Source organism: Corythoichthys intestinalis, chromosome 18 (assembly GCF_030265065.1).
Source record: "Corythoichthys intestinalis isolate RoL2023-P3 chromosome 18, ASM3026506v1, whole genome shotgun sequence".
In the NCBI taxonomy this organism is placed as follows: domain Eukaryota; kingdom Metazoa; phylum Chordata; class Actinopteri; order Syngnathiformes; family Syngnathidae; genus Corythoichthys; species Corythoichthys intestinalis.
The window spans coordinates 9,826,128-9,847,486 of NC_080412.1; the positions used below are offsets into that span (position 1 = coordinate 9,826,128).

General features: G+C 39.0%; 1 protein-coding gene across 1 annotated transcript in view; it reads left to right on the forward strand.

Annotated features, from left to right (window-relative positions):
- Window positions 1–21,359, forward strand: part of lcp2a (lymphocyte cytosolic protein 2a) — a 45,791-nt gene that overhangs the window by 1,550 nt on the left and 22,882 nt on the right. The window contains exons 4-18 of the mRNA XM_057821308.1: window positions 136–201; window positions 2,027–2,055; window positions 2,129–2,163; window positions 2,246–2,423; window positions 2,495–2,571; window positions 8,845–8,902; window positions 8,974–9,039; window positions 9,102–9,121; window positions 9,190–9,209; window positions 9,284–9,366; window positions 15,466–15,541; window positions 15,716–15,759; window positions 16,499–16,533; window positions 16,643–16,796; window positions 16,859–16,947. Coding sequence (XP_057677291.1) covers window positions 136–201; window positions 2,027–2,055; window positions 2,129–2,163; window positions 2,246–2,423; window positions 2,495–2,571; window positions 8,845–8,902; window positions 8,974–9,039; window positions 9,102–9,121; window positions 9,190–9,209; window positions 9,284–9,366; window positions 15,466–15,541; window positions 15,716–15,759; window positions 16,499–16,533; window positions 16,643–16,796; window positions 16,859–16,947 — 1,030 coding nt within the window. The remainder of the gene's footprint in view (window positions 1–135; window positions 202–2,026; window positions 2,056–2,128; window positions 2,164–2,245; window positions 2,424–2,494; window positions 2,572–8,844; window positions 8,903–8,973; window positions 9,040–9,101; window positions 9,122–9,189; window positions 9,210–9,283; window positions 9,367–15,465; window positions 15,542–15,715; window positions 15,760–16,498; window positions 16,534–16,642; window positions 16,797–16,858; window positions 16,948–21,359) is intronic.

A 21,359-nucleotide genomic window follows, 5' to 3' on the forward strand; every position in this document is an offset into this window, starting at 1 on the left:
ACACATGCATATCGGACAATTTTAAAAGTTGGCCAAATTGGGGGTCTCAGAGCGGTACTTCAAGTCACCTGAGTGTTTTCCGCCATATGGTATGGTAAAATGGACATTGTAAACTGTGTTTGTGTGCTTTTACAGTATGATTTTCAAACTGAGTGCTGACATCAGCAAAAACGAAGAAAAACGAGGCCTGTTTGGTAAAATGTAAGTCCTTGTTTTGTGGTAAAAATATAAATAAATTTGACTAGAGATGTCTCAATTGCATAGTTTTGCACACGTGTCCGAGTCACTTGATTTTGAGAGGCTGCCGATATCCAGTCCCACTCCGATACCAAAAAAGAAAGAGTACTGTAGTTTTCGCACTATAATGGCGCACCTGACTATAAGCCACCACCCACCAAATGTGACACGAAAACGGCAGTTGTTAATAAATAAGCTGCCGCTGTCCTCACTGTATTATGAGATATTTACACCAAAAGATATTAACCGGTTACGTTTTATTTGACAGCGGCATTATACGACCGTCGTAAGACCAAATGAACCACCATGAAGCTTCGAACGAATTGTCTGCAAAGCTTTATTGCTTCAAGAAGCTTCATTTGGAAATCACTGCTCCCTTTGGGGAGACATTCAACCTCTTCTGCAACCTGCTGTCAAAACCGTTGTTGTGAAACCTGCCTCCTAGCATGCATTGCAGCACCACAGATCTAAATAATAATCAAAATTCATGTTCTGTGATCATTATTTATTCAGTTACTGTTCCAGTTGTTTCATTAATTGCTACTTATGGTATTTGGCAACACTTTATTACACTTTATTTGACATTGGCGCCATAAGACTGTCGTTAGACAATCATAACTATGACATGACACTGTCATGAGCATTAATGAATGCTTATAAAAATGTAATTTAGTGTTATCCGGCAAATTATCTCACTTTTGAATGGATGTAAAATATCCAAACTGGACATAAATGGAGTTTAAAATCACATCTGTAATAAGCATTCATTCATGCTCATGGCAGTGTCATATCTGTCATAATTATGATGGTCTTATGACAGTCTTAATGAAACAATTGGAACAGTAACTGAACAAATAATTAGCACAGAACATGAATTTTGATTGTTATTTACATCTGAAACGCTGCAATGGATGCTAGGAGGCATGTGTTGCCTATTAACCCTAATAAATCAGCAAATAAACCGCACTGGTCTATAAGCCGCAGGATTCAAAACGAAGGGAAAAAGTAGTGGCTTATATTCCAAAAAGGTTTTTTTTGTTTTTGTTTTTATTTGAACAAACGTTCCAAACATGTTACATTATTGTACTTTTTACTGTATTGCAGAGTAAAAAAATATATTTTTATATCTTTTGGCAATGGCATTGTATTTCTGGATTATTTTGTTACTTTTTAGCCATTAAAAAGTTTTTAAAAATTAGAAACTACGTCCGAACGATATTAGAAAAAAAATTAACATTGCAATATACAGTATATTGCCAAAGCTCCACACTTTCACCTTTAACGCCATACTTTAATCACTCTCATTAACATTCATATAATTCATGAGCGAGTCCACTCACCCTTTGACGCTCACGCTAACAAGAGCAGCCTCTCGACAACGAAGATTGACTAAAGGATGATTAACACATTTGGCTACCGAGCCTTTACTCGCCAGATCAAAGCTACAAACCTGTCAGTCATCGTTAACTCAAAGTACTCACTCAAAGTAACTAAACGTACTAAAAGTACCAAACACCAGCTGCACTGGTGACCAAGAAAAGCAGCAGGAGGGAGTGTGAGAGGCTGTACGAGCATGAAGCAGAAAAACTAAAAAAAAATTAAAAACCCGATCCTTTTGTCCCGATTCCGATCCTCTGAATAATGGCGCGATCGGACTGATTTCCGATCACGTGATCGGATCGGGAAATCCCTATATTTGTCGAACATGTGCTATTGTTACTGTTATTCCAAATTATTTTGATTTTATGACTAAAGCAAATAAACTGAATGTTATTTATCTCCATCACAGAAGCATGACGCCTAAATTTCATGAACCAGGTACGTTTAATCATCTCGTAAATGCAACATGTTTGGATTTTTCCTGCTGCAAATAATCTTCTGTTTTCGCCAGTTTGTGATGTTCAAAGTTCAGGTGACAATCATTCTGTAAGTTCATGTTTTTTACGCCAAAGTTGCAGCTAAACCATCCTTACAGAATCGTCTTTAAATCCTTTTTGTCGCATTTTAGGACGATGACGCCAACGATTACGAGAACCCCGATGACGAGGACAGCAACAACAGCGATTACGAGAAACCTGACGACGACGTGATCCGGCATTACGAACTGCCCCCCTCGGAACGGCCGGGGGATTTATTGGCGCACAAGCTGCGCGATGCAGTCAACCTCAAAGACAGCCAATACATCGGTAATATTTGAGGTCGACCGAAGTGACAAACATTACATCTACAAGTCCGCCAATCTACTGTCACCTTGCAGACACGAGGAATAAAAGCGAGTCGTCCAGGGATGCGCCCCCTGCTGTTTGTCCGCGCCCACCTGTACCATCACTATCAGTGAGTATATAAGTAGTGGTACAGTATTAGGGAAAAAAAAAAGTTCACAAAAATTGAAATGTCAGGTCAACTGATTTTGAATTTTCATGTTTAGATGAAAGACTAAAAAAACTGAAAATTAAGTTGAAGTCGTAGTAATAGTGTTGCACCAAAACTATTTTATGGCTCCCGATACCCATTCCTGTGTGGTATCAGCAGATGCCGATACAGTACCTGTAACATATTTATGTCACACTGCTGTTGCCATAGTGTGCACTTCCTGTGGGTCTGGTATTACAGTATAAAAGGAATCTCTGTGACGTGTCGGGGGCACATACTGTATGCTGAGAAGCGCACTGAATAACGATACGTTTTTTGAAAAAAACATGGGATACATTTTCTAAATACTACTGCAATATTACTGCATACTCCATGGACTGAAGTAATTGCTCTCATGTTCAGGTCAGACACTGCCTAACTCATTGTCTGCCGTTGATAGCCATAGACGTCCAATCCATTGGAAGTGGGAGGGTTCGCATTCGCACTTCAAATGGATTGGGTATCTAATAGTGGTAAACTAATTGGTGTGAGGGTGCATCTTGGCCAGAGGAAGAACAATTTTATTTTTCAACTCATTGGGTGCCATTGACGGAACTAGATGTCCAATCACTTTGAAGTGGGGGGTCAGCCTCCCGTTTCAAATGTAATGAATGTCTACTAGTGATAAATGTATTGGTGGGAGGGTGAAGCTTGGTGTGCAAAACTGGTAAAATGGCATCCAAGGTTCTAAAAATATATTGTTAAACACATCAAGAATTCGAATTACATCTACTTAATTTTTTTAGGTAGAATGACTACCATATTTTCCGAACTGTAAGTCGCACTTTTTTTTCATAGTATGGCTTTGCCTGCAACTTATAGTCAGGCATAGACTTCATAATTATTGATGGGACACGGGGCGCCGGGACGATTAATAGGGGGCCTGCATTGTTGGCGTGGCTGTCAAAGCTGACTGAGTGGAATCACAAAGATCTTTTTCCACTGAAAATTCTTGTGAATGAATAGATATGAATGTAAAACAGTTTTCATTTTTTGTTAAAAGGGGAAAAAAACTGGTAGTTAGCATTTATTTTATGTAACTATGTTGAAGAATGATGCTAGTCTGTTAGTCAATGTGGCGGCCGCCATTTGTAAACAGAGCTTTTTCCGTTGAAAATTCTTGTGAATAAATGCTTAAATGCCTGAATTCTTTATAGATATGAACGTCAAACAGTCTCGATTTTTTGTTGAAAGAGCATATGTCGATGAATGACGCCAATGCCGGAGCGGTTCCCATTCTTCCATTGATTTTTTTCACAACATTTCAAAATACATGTATGGTACGAAAAATATTTCAATTACCTTGAATTCTCGAACAAATCACTCCTGAGACAAACCTTCCTGTTTGTATGCGGAACAGCTTTCGTACTTTTTAAATCCGGCGTGTTAAAATTCTGCATGTTTTTACTCAGCGATTGACTGGACAGCGGCCCCCTCCTTAAAGGCGTTGCGCGGTGAAGGTCGATTCTGACCCGTCAGGTGCGATTTATATATTGATATGTGATCCCTCATTTTTCACGGTTAATGGGAACCAGAACCCGCCACGATATGTGAAAAACCACGAAGTAGCACCAGAAGAAAAGAAATATATATTTTTTTGTGTTTGATGTTTTCAGATTAAGCATTTGATATAGATACATATTAGACATGTTTTTTTCACTTTAAAAAAAACGTTTTTTAAACTATTTAATAAATGGGGTTTAAGCACTTCAAATGTAATAATTAGTATTAGTAAGTTTTAAACATGTTACTGTCCCACCGAATTATTTTTAAGCAAGTCTAAAGTAAAAAAATGCTTTATTAAATGTCTTTATTAAATGCTTAATTGAATGAGTCCACTCAAATCGCTAAAGCTGCTCACTTACACACAATGTGTTGCCACAGCAACTGTTTAACAAGTTAAATGAAGATAGACGCATGTGGCGCTTGAAGTTTCGGCTTCCAAGCATCTGTGGCAAGATCAAACCTTAACGTCAGTCAATCATCGTTAACTTTAAGAAGCAATTCCAGTGCACTGCCTGACCAACAAGAGCAGCAGGAGGGAGAGTGAGATGACGGGATTGGCTCGGGACAGCTAATTTGTCTTTATTTATTTATTTTTGTTAATTGAAAAAAATCCGCAATTTTAAGCGATGTAGCGAGGGATCAATGTACTTATACTCGAGGTATGCCCTTGTCTTCAATTTGGTGCAGTTCTTCGAAATTGAATCGAATTCGAAATGATTCTAAAAATGAAGACTCCAATGCAGTGTTGTTTTCGTCAACGATGACAATAACGAAATGTTGAATGAACACTTTTTTCATGATGAGATGATAACGAACTAGAATCAAGTTTTGGGAGAATAAAACATATCGAGCCTAATGCCAGTTTTTGTCTGACAAGACGAGAACGAGACGAAAATATGCAATAGTTCCCGTCACATGTTCACAATGTGTGACATTTTATGTGTAGTTAGCCTGCATCCTAGCAGTGTCTATTTGTCACTCATGTGACGTGCTGCGCCCTCCCTCCCCCCGCTCACCAGTGCAGTGTCCTCTTTACTCTCCAGGCACACACAGTTAAGATTTATTTTCTTATCTTGGCCAGAGAGAATATGCAATGTTGCTTTAGCCTTTAAAGAGCATATGACACGAGAAAAAAAGTCTTAAATGGCATTATTATGTGAATTAGAATCATATTTTGAGACGATTCGACTATATACAACAATTTAGAAAAGCACAGATGACGAGAAATTAGTTTTTTAATCTGCCGGTTAGCCACGCCTACCATTATAGGGCTTTAGCGTCCCCAACAGGTGGATGACGTCAGCGGTAGACTGGGCTCATCAGTTTTACTATTCAGCCCATTGAGGGGGAATTATTCAGAACGAGGAAAACGCGACGAAGAGAGCCGCAAAATGTCATTGTTTCTGTCTCTTTACTTCAATATTTTTACAGGATATTCTTTTTATCCAAGTATTTTCCCCAATAGCTATATAAATGGCTTGAGAAGGACCAGTCAGCCCATCGAGGGGGAACTATTCACAATGAGGAAAACGCGACGAAGAGAGCGGCAAAATGTCATTGTTTCTGTCTCTTTACTTCAATATTTTTACAGGATATTCTTTTTATCCAAGTATTTTCCCCAATTGCTAAATAAATGGCATGTTCATGACAAATAACAGTCTTGTGCTGAATGGAATATGAAATAATAAAAATGCATTTATTCAGGACGACATGGCAAAATTACTCCATAATGGTCAAAAATGTCGACTTCACCTTTACTGTCGCACCTCCCGAACGATATTTTATGACACCTAAATCGGACATATGTCATTTCCCTTCCCCGGCTTCGGAAAATGTAAACAAACCAGAAGCCATGACAGCTAGCCGACATGCTAACCCGAACCGAGTGATGTTTCAAAGTCTTCGAAGTGGAAAATCAAACATAACTATCCTGGATTATTTGACATGACGACCCGGTTGTCGATTGTTTTAGTGGATCGGCAAACCGCCCGGCGGAGAGCAATTTACAGTTCATTCCCCGGAGGAGGGTGGCTGGATTTGTTGTGCAGCTAACGTGCTGCTGCTAATTAGCATTAGGAGAGCTTTTTACATGCCTATCAATGATCAAACGTAAGTAGTCCTTCATTTAAAGGAAGTTTGTAGTGTTTACTTTGTAATCGCTGTATTCGTATTTGACATAATACAAAACAAGATGTTTACTCACTTCCTCATAAGTCCATTGGTCCCACAGTAAATATCCACGGTGAATGGGAACCTTTTGAAACTCCCAAAAGGTGCATACGCCTCTCCCTCATACAGAATGATTTTTCTGCAGCCGTTTGGCTGGCGTGATGCGAAAAATAAACGTATTAATCCACAAAATCAGCTGAATCCTTCGTCCTCATACACAACAGTACACTGTAGCGTGAAGAGGACGTCTTCTACCGTACATGTCACAGCGCCCTCCTCCTCAATGCAAGACCGAAGCCGGAAGTCACTCATTTTCATGGCGCGGGATTCAAAAAACTAAATAAAAATAGCGATCGCTTCCACACACATCCAAGCGGCCCATATCATTCAGGGGCATAAAATACCGCGTGTATTATGAAATAAACATGCTTTTTCGTGTCACAGACACTTTAAAGGTCAGTGCTGAGTGATCACCACACACTAAATGTAACTTGTAGCGTTAACATAGCATTCACATTAGGCTAATGCTAAAGGCAAGCATCCTCTTAAACTTTTGGACAACCTCTTTTACATACAGTTCGTGGCGCCCAAGTGGGTTTAATCCAGTACTTCTCAAATGGTGGGGCGCGCCCCCCCAGGGGGGCGCAGAGCGATGCCAGGGGGGGCGCGAGTGACCTCGGGGAACATGCTTTTTTTTTTTTTTTTTGCCGTACTAGAATAAAGTGTACTTGCACATCCACTCCGTGGGTGGCAGTGGCGCTCTCATTTTCAAAGTGCGTGCAGTATTTTTGAAGTAAGCAAGAGCACACGGAAGAGACTCATGCAGAGCTGGACTCACACAGCGACCCACTGTCTTTCTCACGTGTCCGGCCGAGAAGTGCCGTTTTCGGCTTGGGATCGTCACGACCACCGCCCTCACCTACGGTTCTCCCTCGGCCGCCGAGAATGCGCTTTTTTCGGGCCGTTTGCCTTTGACTTTTAATATAGTGGGAAATGAGGAAAGACCACTGTTTACTGAGTCTAAAAATGATTATAGCGGAGAAGCCGAATCAGTTAAGACGCCATTTAAAGACATTAGACCTCAATCTCATTGATAGGCCGCTTGATTGTTTTTCAGCGAAAATGTGCCGAATATTGCCAATTGTCACAATCGTCCCGCTTTGTCAGTGTTATATCAGTAAACCAGTGAGCACTGTGGTGAATCAGCGAAAATAAAAACTTTCCTTCTGTCCAGAGACCTTTTTCCCCCCTTCTATTCAGTTTTGTTTTTTTTCGGTCAAATTTTTTGGCATGTTGTCCTGAAGAGTAAATGTTTCTAATCAATTTGAATTTGTTATTATTTACTGATTTTATTACATTTTATTTTTCAGTATCAAATGGTCAAAAATGTACCTTGAGTGTATTTTTACAGTTTGGATGTGACTTTTTTTTTTTTTTTAACTTCAGGCAAATTGATGCGCATTAAGTCTTTTCTGTTACAAGCAACACAATGTTAAAAAAGTTATACTTTATTATAAGTTGATCTATGTTACTTTTTTTCTTTAATAGAAAAAAAAGGACACAATGTTAGGCTGAGGCGTACTTATAATAGTAATATAGACGAATGATACTATTTACAGTGGCGGCAGAGAGTTGGGGGGGGCGCGAAACATTTACGTCTTCCTTGGGGGGGCGTAACAGAAAATAATTGAGAAGCACTGGTTTAATCAATTGCAAATAATGTACTGTTTTCCTGCTGAGTGAGTATTATCACCAAGTTGGCGTTGCACTTGTAGATACTACAATATGTGCTTGTCTGTCAATGTTCATTTGAAATAGTTGGAAACCTTTATCTATCTGTACATTTTTTTTTTTTTTGGTATATTTTATAATTTATTTTACAGATGAAAACATAACTTTGTAAACATCGACTAAAACTAGACGAAATTAGTCTTGGCTTTTCGTCAACATAAACTAGAAGCCAAACCCATTTTGAGATGTCTAAAATATAACCAAGAATTAATAAGTATTATCATCCAAAAGACTAAGACTAAGACGGAAATTAAAATGGCTGTCAAAAACAACACTGCTTGAATCAATTTGGTAGTGGTTTGGAGTGAGATCGGGAGTTTGTTTTATCTTTATCTGAATAACTGTTAATATGTTAACTTATTTTGCACTTTGTTCTCTTCTTTACTACAACTATCATGTATAATATTTGTGCTTGGTCTGTGATTAAATAAAATGACCTCCCCAAAATTCGACTTATACTCGAGTGCAACTTGTACTGTTTATGTTTTTTCCACTCTTCGTGCATTTTTTCGCTAGTGCGACTTATAGTCCAAAAAAAACTTTTAATACTTAAACTTTTTAGTAAGCATGACTAATAGGACGTTTAATTTTTTTTACAGTGTTGTGAATAAACGGCCACTTCAGAAACATTCACTTCCACTATTTGAAATATGATGATAATCAATTATTTGATGGCAATCAATGAGGCACTCACAGATTGATTGAATATATTTTGGTGTGTTTGCTCAGGCAGTAAATCCTAGTCGAGAGCGCTCACCACAATTTTCTAGACGATGTTCCGAGAAGTGTAAGTAAAATTTCAAATCATCATTTCTTGTATCAGAATTCATCATAATTGCATCATGTTGGGATTTTCAGTGCTTCCGGGACCGCCGAAAATCTTCCGCAGCAACAAGCCGGGCCGCAATTCCTCTCCTATTCGAGGTAAACTTCTTGTTATTTCCTACTGTACATAAAAACTTGAGATTTTCTTTTCCTCTTCACAGGTCCCAATTTAGCAGAGAAGGTGAGTGTATTTGTATAATATATATCAATTAGACTTGTGTGTAAATTATTATTGACTGTGTGTTCCAGCCAAGTGTACCCTCGCAAAGGTAAGCTCACACATAAACTCACAAACGCCATCTTACATAGTCTTGGTTAACGTTGTCCTGGCTCATCTCGGCAGGTCCAAACCTCTGGTCCCACCTCCTTCCTCCTCAACCTCCATCGGCAGAAGCAACTCCTCTGTCAGGCCTTCAAACAATGATAGTGAGAAAATGTCATTCCAAGTTCATTTATTGATTTCGAGCTGTAACGAGGAAATACAACAACAAGCGGGGAAAAACACAATAATATTAGTAATCATGATTATAACAAAATAATAGCAAAACACATACATATGTAATAAAGGGGTGGGAAGAAGCCAAGCCTTTTTTGGGTCCCACCACCTATTTACTCATTAAAGTTTCCATTAGTATACAGTCACTTCTCAATATCGTCATCATCATCGCCATCATTACCATCACTACCACCGCCATCATCACTGTCATCGCCACCGTCCTCATATACTGATCGTACATTGAATAGTCAAATACTGTATATATACAGTGGGGCAAATAAGTATTTAGTCAACCAATAATTGTGCAAGTTCTCCTCCTAGATTAGAGAGGTCTGTAATTGTCAACATGGGTAAACCTCAACCATGAGAGACAGAATGTGGAAAAAAAAACAGAAAATCACATTGTTTGATTTTTAAAGAATTGATTTCCAAATTAGAGTGGAAAATAAGTATTTGGTCACCTACAAACAAGCAAGAATCCTGGCTGTCAAAGAGGTTTAACTTCGTCTAACGAGGTCTAACGAGGCTCCGCCCGTTACCTGTATTAATGGCACCTGTTTTAACTCATTATCGGTATAAAAGACACCTGTCCACAACATCAATCAGTCACACTCCTAACTACGGCCAAGACCAAAGAGCTGTCGAAGGACACCAGAGACAAAATTGAAGACCTGCACCAGGCTGGGAAGACTGAATCTGCAATAGGTAAATCGCTTGGTGTAAAGAAATCAACTGTGGGAACAATTATTAGAAAATGGAAGACATACAAGACCACTGATAATCTTCCTCGATCTGGGGCTCCATGCAAGATCTCACCCCGTGGCGTCAAAATGATAACAAGAACGGTGAGCAAAAATCCCAGAACCACACGGGGGGACCTAGTGAATGACCTACAGAGGGCTGGGACCACAGTAACAAACGCTACTATCAGTAACACAATGCGCCGCCAGGGACTCAAATCCTGCACTGCCAGACGTGTCCCCCTGCCGAAGCCAGTACACGTCCAGGCCGGTCTGCGGTTCGCTAGAGAGCATTTGGATGATCTAGAAGAGGACTGGGAGAATGTGTTATGGTCAGATGAAACCAAAATAGAACTTTTAACACAGGTTCTCGTGTATGGAGGAGAAAGAATACTGAATTGCATCCGAAGAACACCATACCCACTATGAAGCAAGTGGAAGGGCTGTTTTTCTGCAAAGGGACCAGGACGACTGATCTGTGTAAAGGAAAGAATTAATGGGGCCATGTATCGAGAGATTTTGAGTGGCTGGGTCTTTCAACATGACAATGATCCAAAACACACAGCCAGGGCAACAAAGGAGTGGCATTTCAAGGTCCTGGAGTGACCTAGCCAGTCTCCAGATCTCGACCCCATAGAAAATCTGTGGAGGGAGTTGAAAGTCCGTGTTGCCCAACGACAGCCCCAAAACATCACTGCTCTAGAGGAGATTTGCATGGAGGAAGGGGCCAAAATACCAGCAACGGTGCGTGAAAAGCTTGTGAAGAATTATAGAAAACGTTTGGCCTCTGTTATTACCAACAAAGGGTACATAATAAAGTATTGAGATTAACTTTTGGTATTGAGCAAATACTTTTTTCCACCATGATTTGCAAATAAATTCTTTAAAAATCAAACAATGTGATTTTCTGGGGGGTTTTCCACATTCTGTCTCTCATGGTGGAGGTTTACCCATGTCGACAATTACAGGCCTCTCTAATATTTTCAAGTGGGAGAACTTGCACAATTAGTGGTTGACTAAATACTTATTTGCCCCACTGTATAGTAACAGCTTAACTGGTACTCATAGTGACATCCATTGTTGTTGAGGTGTGTATTATTCATTATCCAATGTTATTTGTGGACCTGCTGCCAGATGGAAGCAACCCCTGGGGCGACAGGACCACCCATTACTTTGTCCTAACTGTGCATTAAAAGACAAGATTTGGGAGCCTACACCAAGGGGTTTGTCTCCAGCATCAGAGCTTCTCTTTGCTAGCCCTATACTCAAGGCTATATTGCAGGGGTCAGCAACTCAAAATGTTGAAAGAGCCATACTGGATCAAAAAAACAAATATGTCTGGAGCCACAAAAAATTTGGCCTTCATTATAACTCTTATATAAGCCTTATAATGAAGGCAACCCATTCTACAATCCCTAGCAAAAAGTATGGAATCACCAGTCTCGGACGAGCACTCACTCAGACATTTTATCATGTTGAACAAACTCAGATAAAAAGCTTGGGAAAAAAAAAAGAATTTGTTCAAAAGTGCAACTCTTTGGCATTCAGAAACACTAAAAGAAATGAATAAAAAACATTATGGTCAGTAAATGTTACTTTTATAGAGCAAGTACAGGGAAATATATACGGAATCACTCCATTCTGAGGAAAGAAATATGGAATCATGAGAAACAAACAAAGAAATAACAATCAAAACACATCTCTAGTATTTCGTATCACCACCTCTGGCTTTTGTGACAGCTTGCAGTCTCTGAGGCATGGACTTGATGACTATTCTTCATCAATTTGGTGCCAACTCTCTTTGATTGCAGTTGCCAGATCATCCTTGCAGGTCGGAGCCTTGCTGTGGACCATTTCTTTCAATTTCCACCACAGGTTTTCAATAGGGTTGAGATCTGGGCTATTTGCAGGCCATGACATTGACGGGATGAGTCTTTCTCCAAGGAATGCTTTAACAGTTTTAGCTCTGTGGCATGGTACATTGTCAACTTGGAAATTGAAAATCATATTTTCAATTCAAGGGATAAGAAAGCTGTCTAAAATTTCAATGTAAACTTGTGCATTTATTGAAGATTTAACCACATCCATCTCCCCAATGCTTTTGCCTGACATGCAGCCCCATATCATCAAAGACTGAGGGAATTTTGTTGTTTTCTTCAGGCAGTCATCTTTGTATATCTCACTGGAAAGGCACCAAACCAATGTTCCAGCATCATCACCTTGTCAAGAGTCAAGAATCTGCATTGGACAAGGTGTCAGTAGTCAAGAATCTGCATTGGCTCAATTGGCTGCTGTGGCTCAAATTCTGACGATACATTTCACCATTTACCTCTTCTTTATACTGTACAGTCGTCCTGTCCCCTTTGCCGAAAGCAGCCCCAAAGCATGAGGTTTCCACCCCTATACTTCGCAGTGGGGATGGTGTTCTTGGGATTGTACACATCCTTCTTTTTCCTCAACCCACAACGAGTAAAGTTTGCACCAAAAAGGTTTACTTTGGTCTCATCTGACCACATGACTTTCTCTCATGACCACTCTGCATTATTCAGATGGTCCCTGGCAAACATCAGACGGGCCTTTACATGTAATGGCTTCAACCTTCTGAGCAATGCATGATTTTAAACCATTGCACTGTAGTGTTCTACTGACACTTGCCTTTGAAACTGTGCATCCAGCTCTCTTCAGGTCATTGACCAGCTCCTGCTGTGTAGTTCTAGGCTGAGCTCTCGCTTTTCTCATCATGAGTGATGCCCCACGAGGAGAGATTTTACATGGAGCCTGAGTCCGAGGTAGATTATCAGTCATGTATAGCCTCTTCTATTTTCTAACAATTGCTGCAACTGTTGATGTATTCTCACCAAATGATGCCCCACGAGGAGAGATTTTATGGGGAGCCCCAGTCCGAGGTAGATACTCAGTCATGTTTAGCCTTTTCCATTTTCTAACAATTGCTGCAACTGTTGATTTATATTCTTACCAAGATGCTTTCCAATTGTCCTATAGCCTTTTCCAGCTTTGTGGAGCTCAACATTTTTTCCCTGGTGTCTTTGGAAAGCTCTGGGGTGCACACGTGACAATATTGAGCTCAAACTGGTGGCGGGTAAAGGGGTAAAAGGGGGACTGTTTTTTTAAGGTGGACTGACAACTCTTTAAGTATCATAATTATTGCTGATTCTCAGGGGTACAAATACTTATGAACCCCAGTCAATTACAAATACATTATTTAAAATATTAATAGGGCTGTCAAAATTATTGCGTTAACGGGCGGTAATTAATTTTTTAAAAATTAATCACGTTAAAATTTTTGACGCATTTAACGCACATGCCCCCGCTCAAACAGAATAAAATGACAGCACAGTGTCACACTTGTTACTTGTGTTTTTCGGTCTTTTGCCGCCCTCTGCTGGCACTTCGGTGCGACTGATTTTATGGGTTTCAGCACCACAGGATCATTGTGTAATTATTGACATCAACAATGGCGAGCTACTAGTTTATTTTTTTATTGAAAATTTTACAAATTTTATTAAAACGAAAACATTAAGAGGGGTTTTAATATAAAATTTCTATAACTTGTGCTAACATTTATCTTTTAAGAACTGCAAGTCTTTCTATCCATGGATCGCTTTAACAGAATGTTAATAATGCCATTTTGTTGATTTACTGTTACAATAAACAAATACAGTACTTATGTACCGTATGTTGAATGTATATATCCATCTTGTGTCTTATCTTTCCATTCCAACACTAATTAACAGAAAAATATGGCATATTTTATAGATGGTTTGAATTGCGATTAATTACAATTAATTAATTTTTAAGCTGTAATTAACTCGATTAAAAATTGTAATCGTTTGACAGCCCTAAAAATTATACAGTGTGATTTCTGGATTTTATTAGATTATGTCTCTTTGAGTGGAAATACATCTATAATTGAAATTTCAGACCTCTACCTATTTTCTAAATGGGTGAACTTGCAAAATCACAAGGAGTGCAAATACTTCTGCTCCTCACTGTATATATATTTACAATATACACGATACATTGTAATATTAGCAATATAATTAAATGTTTTATACCTAAGACATTTAGAACCCTCTTTCTGTATATTGTGGTCGTACCTGATGTTTATAAAAGAATTTGCATCTCTGAATACTTTGGCACTGCTTATATTGTAAATCCAGACTGTTCCAGAGTTTTACTCCACATACAGACACATCCTTTACGAGTCATATGAAATTTAGGTAGTGAAAAGTTAGCAAATCCTTTGAAATTATGAGCTTGCTCTCATGCTGTAAAAAGACATTGTAAATTGAAGGGTAATAATTTATTAATTGCTGTACTGAATTCATTTTGTCCCTACTTTTAGATTAGTTAAGTTTTTTTCTTTTATCCCAGACAATTATTTTAGGATGTGTTATTTACCTGACATGTTTCGGCGACTACATCCACCTTCATCAGAGTGTCACTGATGTTGGTGTGATGAATCTTTATCAGCTGATGGATGAAGGCGCGACTCCCCTGTCAGATTTGCCAGGGTAGTCACGCCCTCTGCTGACCATTCGCTCTTCCAGGATGCTGTTCCAGGTAGTAGAGAGTATGTAAGCCTCGTCGTCCCTGTTGATGGTCCTCGGGCCCCGCATGCGGATTTCAATGGCCTCCCTGATCCAGCGCTGATTGTTTTCTTCGTCGGAGACAGGAAGGAGCTTTATTACGAGAAAAACAGAACACAAGAAGGAATGTGAGTAGGAGACTGCAATAAGACAAACAGGGGCAATAAAAGAACAAGCACAACAGGAACACTACAAGTCAGCCATCACCTACCACTGCAAAAGGGAAAATCACATTATGGACTGGGAAAAGGCCAGGGTCATCCGCACCGAAGAAAACAAACATCAGCGCTGCATCAGGGAGGCCATTGAAATTAGCAAGCGGGGCCCAAGGACCATCAACAGGGACGAGGGGGCTTACATGCTCTCTACTACCTGGGCCAGCATCCTGAAAGAGTGAAAGGTCAGCAGAAGGCGTGACTCGCCTTTCAAATCTGACAGGTGAATCAAGCCTTCATCCATCAGCTGATAAAGACGCGACAAACCAAAATGAGTGACACTCTGATGAAGGCGGAAGTAGCCTCCGAAACATGTCAGGTAAACGAAACCACCTAAAACAACTGTCTGGGATAAAAATTGTAAAAAATCAACTAATAATTTATTAACTGCTTTAAATTAATGCTTAAAATTAATTTAAAATTGATTTACTGAAAATAAACTTTCTTTTTTCCATTCTTTCAAGCATCAAAATTCAACACCTTCCCCTTCAATAAGACTCTGCCTCCCCGCCCCAAACCTCCAAGGCGCCCTGCAGACAGGTGAAAAAACATGATTTGAACTCTTTCAATGCCACTGATGATGATATTCATTTATCATATATTATTTATTTAAATCACGTGACAGCTAATCATCCTCTACTGTGAATTTAGATTGGACATTTAGTGATCAATGGCAGCCAATTAAGATTAACTTTTTTATTTCCTATTTGACAGTTTGCCTCCTAGCGTTGGATCACAGCCTTTCACTGTCTCCTCTGGTAAGAATAGTTTATTCACTATTGTAAATGATAAATTAATCACATTTTTCCCAGTCAACTTTTTCGGCATGCCACACAGCTTGAAAACCTTTAAATGTTCCATTCCCGTGACAAAGACTCTTCCGATTCCGCCCCTAACGTTCATGTTACGCCACAAATATGCGTTTTGGGATAAAAAGAGCCCCATTTGTTTTCAGTGGTAAAAATGTACAATTTCAAATTTTGAAACGCTACTTGTCCTAACATTTTTGTCCCATTCACATAATTTGCGGATCCCAAAATTCACAAATTCAAGGCGTTGAAAAGTTATATGCCATTTTTTTGTTAAAAACAAAAAGTGTGGTTCCAAAGTATGTTTACACCGAAATTTGACAAAATGTTTTCAATGGCCACATTCATTTCCAATGGCACATACACTACCTACAAAAACCTTATTTTTGACTAAACACTTCCCAGAATTGCTCTAAAATCAATAGAAAGTAGTCTAAAATGACTAAAGTGAGCCAGAAAAGCCCTAAAATTAACAGGGGGTGACCAAAATGTACAGCAAGTGTCCCATGAATGCCCCAAAATCATCAGGAACTGACCCAAAATAATAGAAAGTGACCTAAAAATGCCCTAAAATCAACAGGAAGTGACCCATGGGTGTTTATCGATCAGCATAGCAAAGCACCCCCATGCAATTTCTAAATCTTCTAGTTGTGTAACATATTTTGCAAACTGTTTTCTTTTCTGGCAGCTCCTGATATTGAAGGCTGGGATGATGACGAGTTTGTGAGTCTATTTATAATATTCAATTCAAGGACATAAGAGTTACCCAAACGTCAAGTATGCAAACAATTTGGACTTTTACTTCGAATGCATCTGGTTCAAACCGTTTCAGGATGATGACGACGACTACGAGAATCAAAGCATCAGCGATGAGGACGAGGCGCCGAATGACGATGGGAGTTACGAACCGCCTCCCACGGAACCCTCGGAGGACCTGCCTCACAAGCTGTTTCCGGCTCTGCCATGCGGAGATGGCGATTACATCGGTAGGATGTGTTAACCCTTTATAAGGTACAAGTCTATTTTGGGTGATGTGCCTCCCCATTAGACAATAGGGACAGGGACTGCAGAGGCCCACCACCAGCAGTGAGTCCTCGCCCACCAGTTTCTCCACTTCCAACCCTTGCGCCTCGCTTGGTAAGATTCAAATACGAAATTTAAATATGTGAACATTTCAAAGCATGAAATTTGTTTGGCATGTGCACCATGAGTGCGTGCATAAAAAAAAAGTCTAAAAATCAAGGCTGTAAAATTCAGATAAAGTTTGCTATTAAGGTTTAAGTGGGCATTTTAACCCTTTATAGGGCAAGTGACCGTTTTTGGTAATATAAAAATTCTTAACACATATTATAATAGTAATCATTCCTACATTTTTCTTTAAATTTTAACATTTATTGTATTTTTTTAATTGTTATTTTTATGTATCATACAGTGATCCCTTGCTACTTCGCGCTTCAAACTGCGCCCTCAGTCATTCGCAGATTTTTTTTTTTTTCAATTAAAATAAATAGATAAATGCAGTATTTTATAGAGCTGTCCCGATCCAATCATGTAGTCTCTCACTCTAGCTCCTGCTGCTTTTCTTGATCATTCAGTGCACTGGAGTTGTTTATTAAAGTTGACGATGATTGACAGACATTAAGGTTTGATGTGGCCAGAGAAGCATGGAAGTCGAAACTTCAAAGTGCCGCATACGTCAGTCATCGTTTAACTTGTTGAACAGTTGCTGTTGCAACTCATTGTGTATAAATGAGCAGCTTGAGCGGATTTGAGTGGACTCACTCAATCAAGCATTTAATAAAGATAAGCATTTTTCTATTTTATTATTGTTTAAAATAGTTCAGTGGAACAGTAACATGTTTAAAATTTACCATAATTATTACATTTGAAGTATTTAAAAACATTTATTAAAAAAAAATATATATATATATGGTAAATGGTTTTCCACTACAAGTTTTTTTTATTATTATACTTTGGAAAAAAAGTGAAAAACATGTCTTATAAGTATCTCTGTCCAATGCTAAACCTAAATAAATACATTGAACCAAAAAAAAAATGAATCATTTTTTTTGGGTGGGGGGGGGGGGGGTACTTCGCGGTTTTTCATTTATCGCGGTGGGTTCTGGTCCCCGTTAACCGCGGAAAATGAGGGATCACTGTAATAAATAAACAAATCGATACATTAATAAAATGTTCATAAAAACTAAAAATACAAGAAAAAATACAAAAATACAGCACCTTAAAAACACTCTAAAGTTGATTTAAAAAAAAAAAAAAAAAAAAAGAGTTTAAATAATTTCCCACCATCACGCCAATTAAGTCTCCCGATTTGGTCGGGAATTTCCCGATTATTTACTAATTTTCCCGCCTCCCGATTTACCAGTAAAATCTCTCAATTTAAAAAAAAAAAAAAAAAAAATTACTGTAGTTCTCAACTTAATCTGACATTTTTTGGGGGCAAAGATTCTATTCACAAACCGGAAAAATTGTGTCTGAGAGTGAAAGATCTGCCCGCGAGACATGCATATTCCCACGTGACTTCATTTATTGTCGAAGTGGCAGACGAGCATGATGGCTGATGAAAAGCAATGCAAAAAGAAGATAAAATATGAATAAAAATATCAAGCAGCTTGGCAAAAGGATGGAGGAGTGACATTTGCTTTTTGCTCACTGTGCTGTGTGCATATATCGGTTAGTAGTGGAGGAAAAAACGATTTGACGAAGCATGCAAAAACATCACAGCACATGGATAGTACAAGAGTTCAGTCGGCAAATAAAATGAAGCACGATAACACTTACAACAGTGACAGTGAGAGGGCATTCTCTATGGTAAAAAAGATTCATACCAGCTACCGATCAAATCTGTCAAATGAAACAGTCTGTGCTCTACTGGCCACAAAGTTCAACATAGACAGTGACTGTTATAATTACAAAATTTCTTGTGAGTTGGCTCAGAAAGCAAAGACAGCCACATGGAACTATTTCAAAGAGCAGAACTAGTAAGAAAGATTATGTAATAACCAGTGTTGGGAATAACGCGGTTACATAACGGCGTTATTTTTTCAGTAACGGGGTAATCTATAGAGGTGTGCATCGACACTGCCCTCACGATTCGATTTGATTACGATTCGGAGGGCCACGATTCGATTCGATTTGATTTGATTCGATTAAGAGGGTCACGATTCGATTCGGTTCGATTCGGCAATGCATTGCGATGCATTAAAGCCTGGGATGCATTAAAATTCTAAAGCAAAGCATATTTTTCGTGAATCATGAGCCAACACAAGCGGACAGACATTAAACAACTTTTTATTGGCTCTTGTGTTGCGTTGTGTTGTGTTGCTCCTGGTTGAAGTCAAATGAAAATAGTATATTTTCATATATATTTAAAAAAAAAAAAAAAAAAATCAGATCACAGCATTTAATTAGTGCTTTGAATGAGACCAGGGCTTTCTCTTTTTTTTTTACACACAGTAGCAGCCTTTCACACAGTGCAACATCTGAACTCCTGTGCAAAATCAGTAATAACAGTCACTGTATTTTAGTCACAACGACCCATCAATAAAAATATTCAAGTAAATATTAAAGAAAACGACAAAGAAAATATTGTAGTGCAGCAGCATCTTTATCGCAATATCAATCCAGGGATCAGTTCAGTTGCAAACAAAACAACTAAATTGCAATGTAGAACAAAAGTCAAATGTAGGCCTAGCCTATCTTATATCTATAATATTTCTCGCTCCCGCTTTCTCCGTTTCAGCCACTGTTATGTTATGTCCTATCTCTCTGCTCTCTCGATTACAACTGCGCTTGTCTGTGACGTTACTCCGGTGAGGAAGCGGATTTGGGTTCCTCGTCCCCCCTGCATAGAGGTTAGATCTTGTGCCCGAACCCGACCCGACCCGACCCGACCCGACCCGAAATGTTAAGCATTCACGTTTCGGTGGGTCGGGTCGGGCCGCCGCGCCGGAAAATGCGCAGAGGGCTGTGGCGCAGCCCTCTTTTTCTTCTTCTCCTCCCGTTATTTCGTTGTGTGAATGCTTTTATAATTCTCATAAAAATATGTAGACTATTTAAATATTGAGTAAACTTGCGTTTTTTTCCTGCCAACTGAGAATTCGTTACGAAAGACACTTTTATTTATGCACACAAAGGCAAATGTGATCCTTTTGAATCTTCTCCTCTGTGTGTCTGCAAAACCGTGTTTTTTTTATATTAAACTTTCCCAGCGTTATTTTGTTGAGTAAATGCTTTTATAAATCTCTTAAAAATATGTAGACTATTTAAATATTGAGTAAACTTGCGTTTTTTGTCTGCCAACTGAGAATTTGTTAGGAAAGACACTTTTATTTATGCACACAAAGGCAAATGTGATCCTTTCGAATCTTCTCCTCTGTGTGTCTGCAAAACCGTGTTTTTTTTTTATATTAAACTTTCCCAGCGTTATTTCGTTGAGTAAATGCTTTTATAAATCTCTTAAAAATATGTAGACTATTTAAATATTGAGTAAACTTGCGTTTTTTGTCTGCCAACTGAGAATTTGTTAGGAAAGACACTTTTATTTATGCACACAAAGGCAAATGTGATCGTTTCGAATCTTCTCCTCTGTGTGTCTGCAAAACCGTGTTTTTTTTTTATATTAAACTTTCCCAGCGTTATTTCGTTGTGTAAATGCTTTTATAACTCTTATAAAAATATGTAGACTATTTAAACAGTAAGAAAACTTGAAGAAGAAATGAAAATAGATTGCTGCTGCTGCTGCGTTTTTTTTTTCCGCATCACTCGGCTCAGGTATGCAAATCTATAGTTAATTGATCTGGCCGGTCGGGCTTCAATCCCAGCGGGCCGTGTCGGGTTGGGCTGGAATTTTTTAGGCCGATCGAACCTCTACGGGCTTGCTTTGAATGTAAAGTAGCTCTCTCTACAGGTAAACATGAGAATAACAATACAAATGGGGAAACCAAATCCATTGCATCACCGGAATTGCGCAGGGAAGATTCTTTAAAGTACTTATATATTTTAAAATGCGCTGAATCGATTCAGCGTGTTGCCCGCATCGAATCGAATCGTCCCTGCCCCGCATCGGGATGCATCGCCACATCGATTATTGTTGACACCCTTAGTAATCTAACTAATTATTTTTTTCCGTTTCCGCGTTACAATGCCGTTACCGTTACTGACGGTCAAAAGCAGTGCGTTACTTACTTTGAATGAATTGAAGAAACTACCAGCCTTAGCGAGTCTACTCTGCTCTGTTTATTTGTCATCCAAGACTTGGGGTGCGTTCAGGTTCATGGCAATGAAAATAGTAAACACACATAGCCTACCTTTGCAAGAACGATGGAGTTGCCATTTGATACGGACATAATGTGCAGGTCCTGCACCCATCCGCAGCAAAACTGTTCGTAGTTTTGTAGCGATTTGTAATTTCGGAATCGCTGATGAGTTTAGTAACATACACCAAATAATAAATACAGCAGAATGTCCATTTTGCGTAATTGTGGAAGCCCGTCGACATCTTTACTCCATTTGTCTTCGGCTTGCTCGTA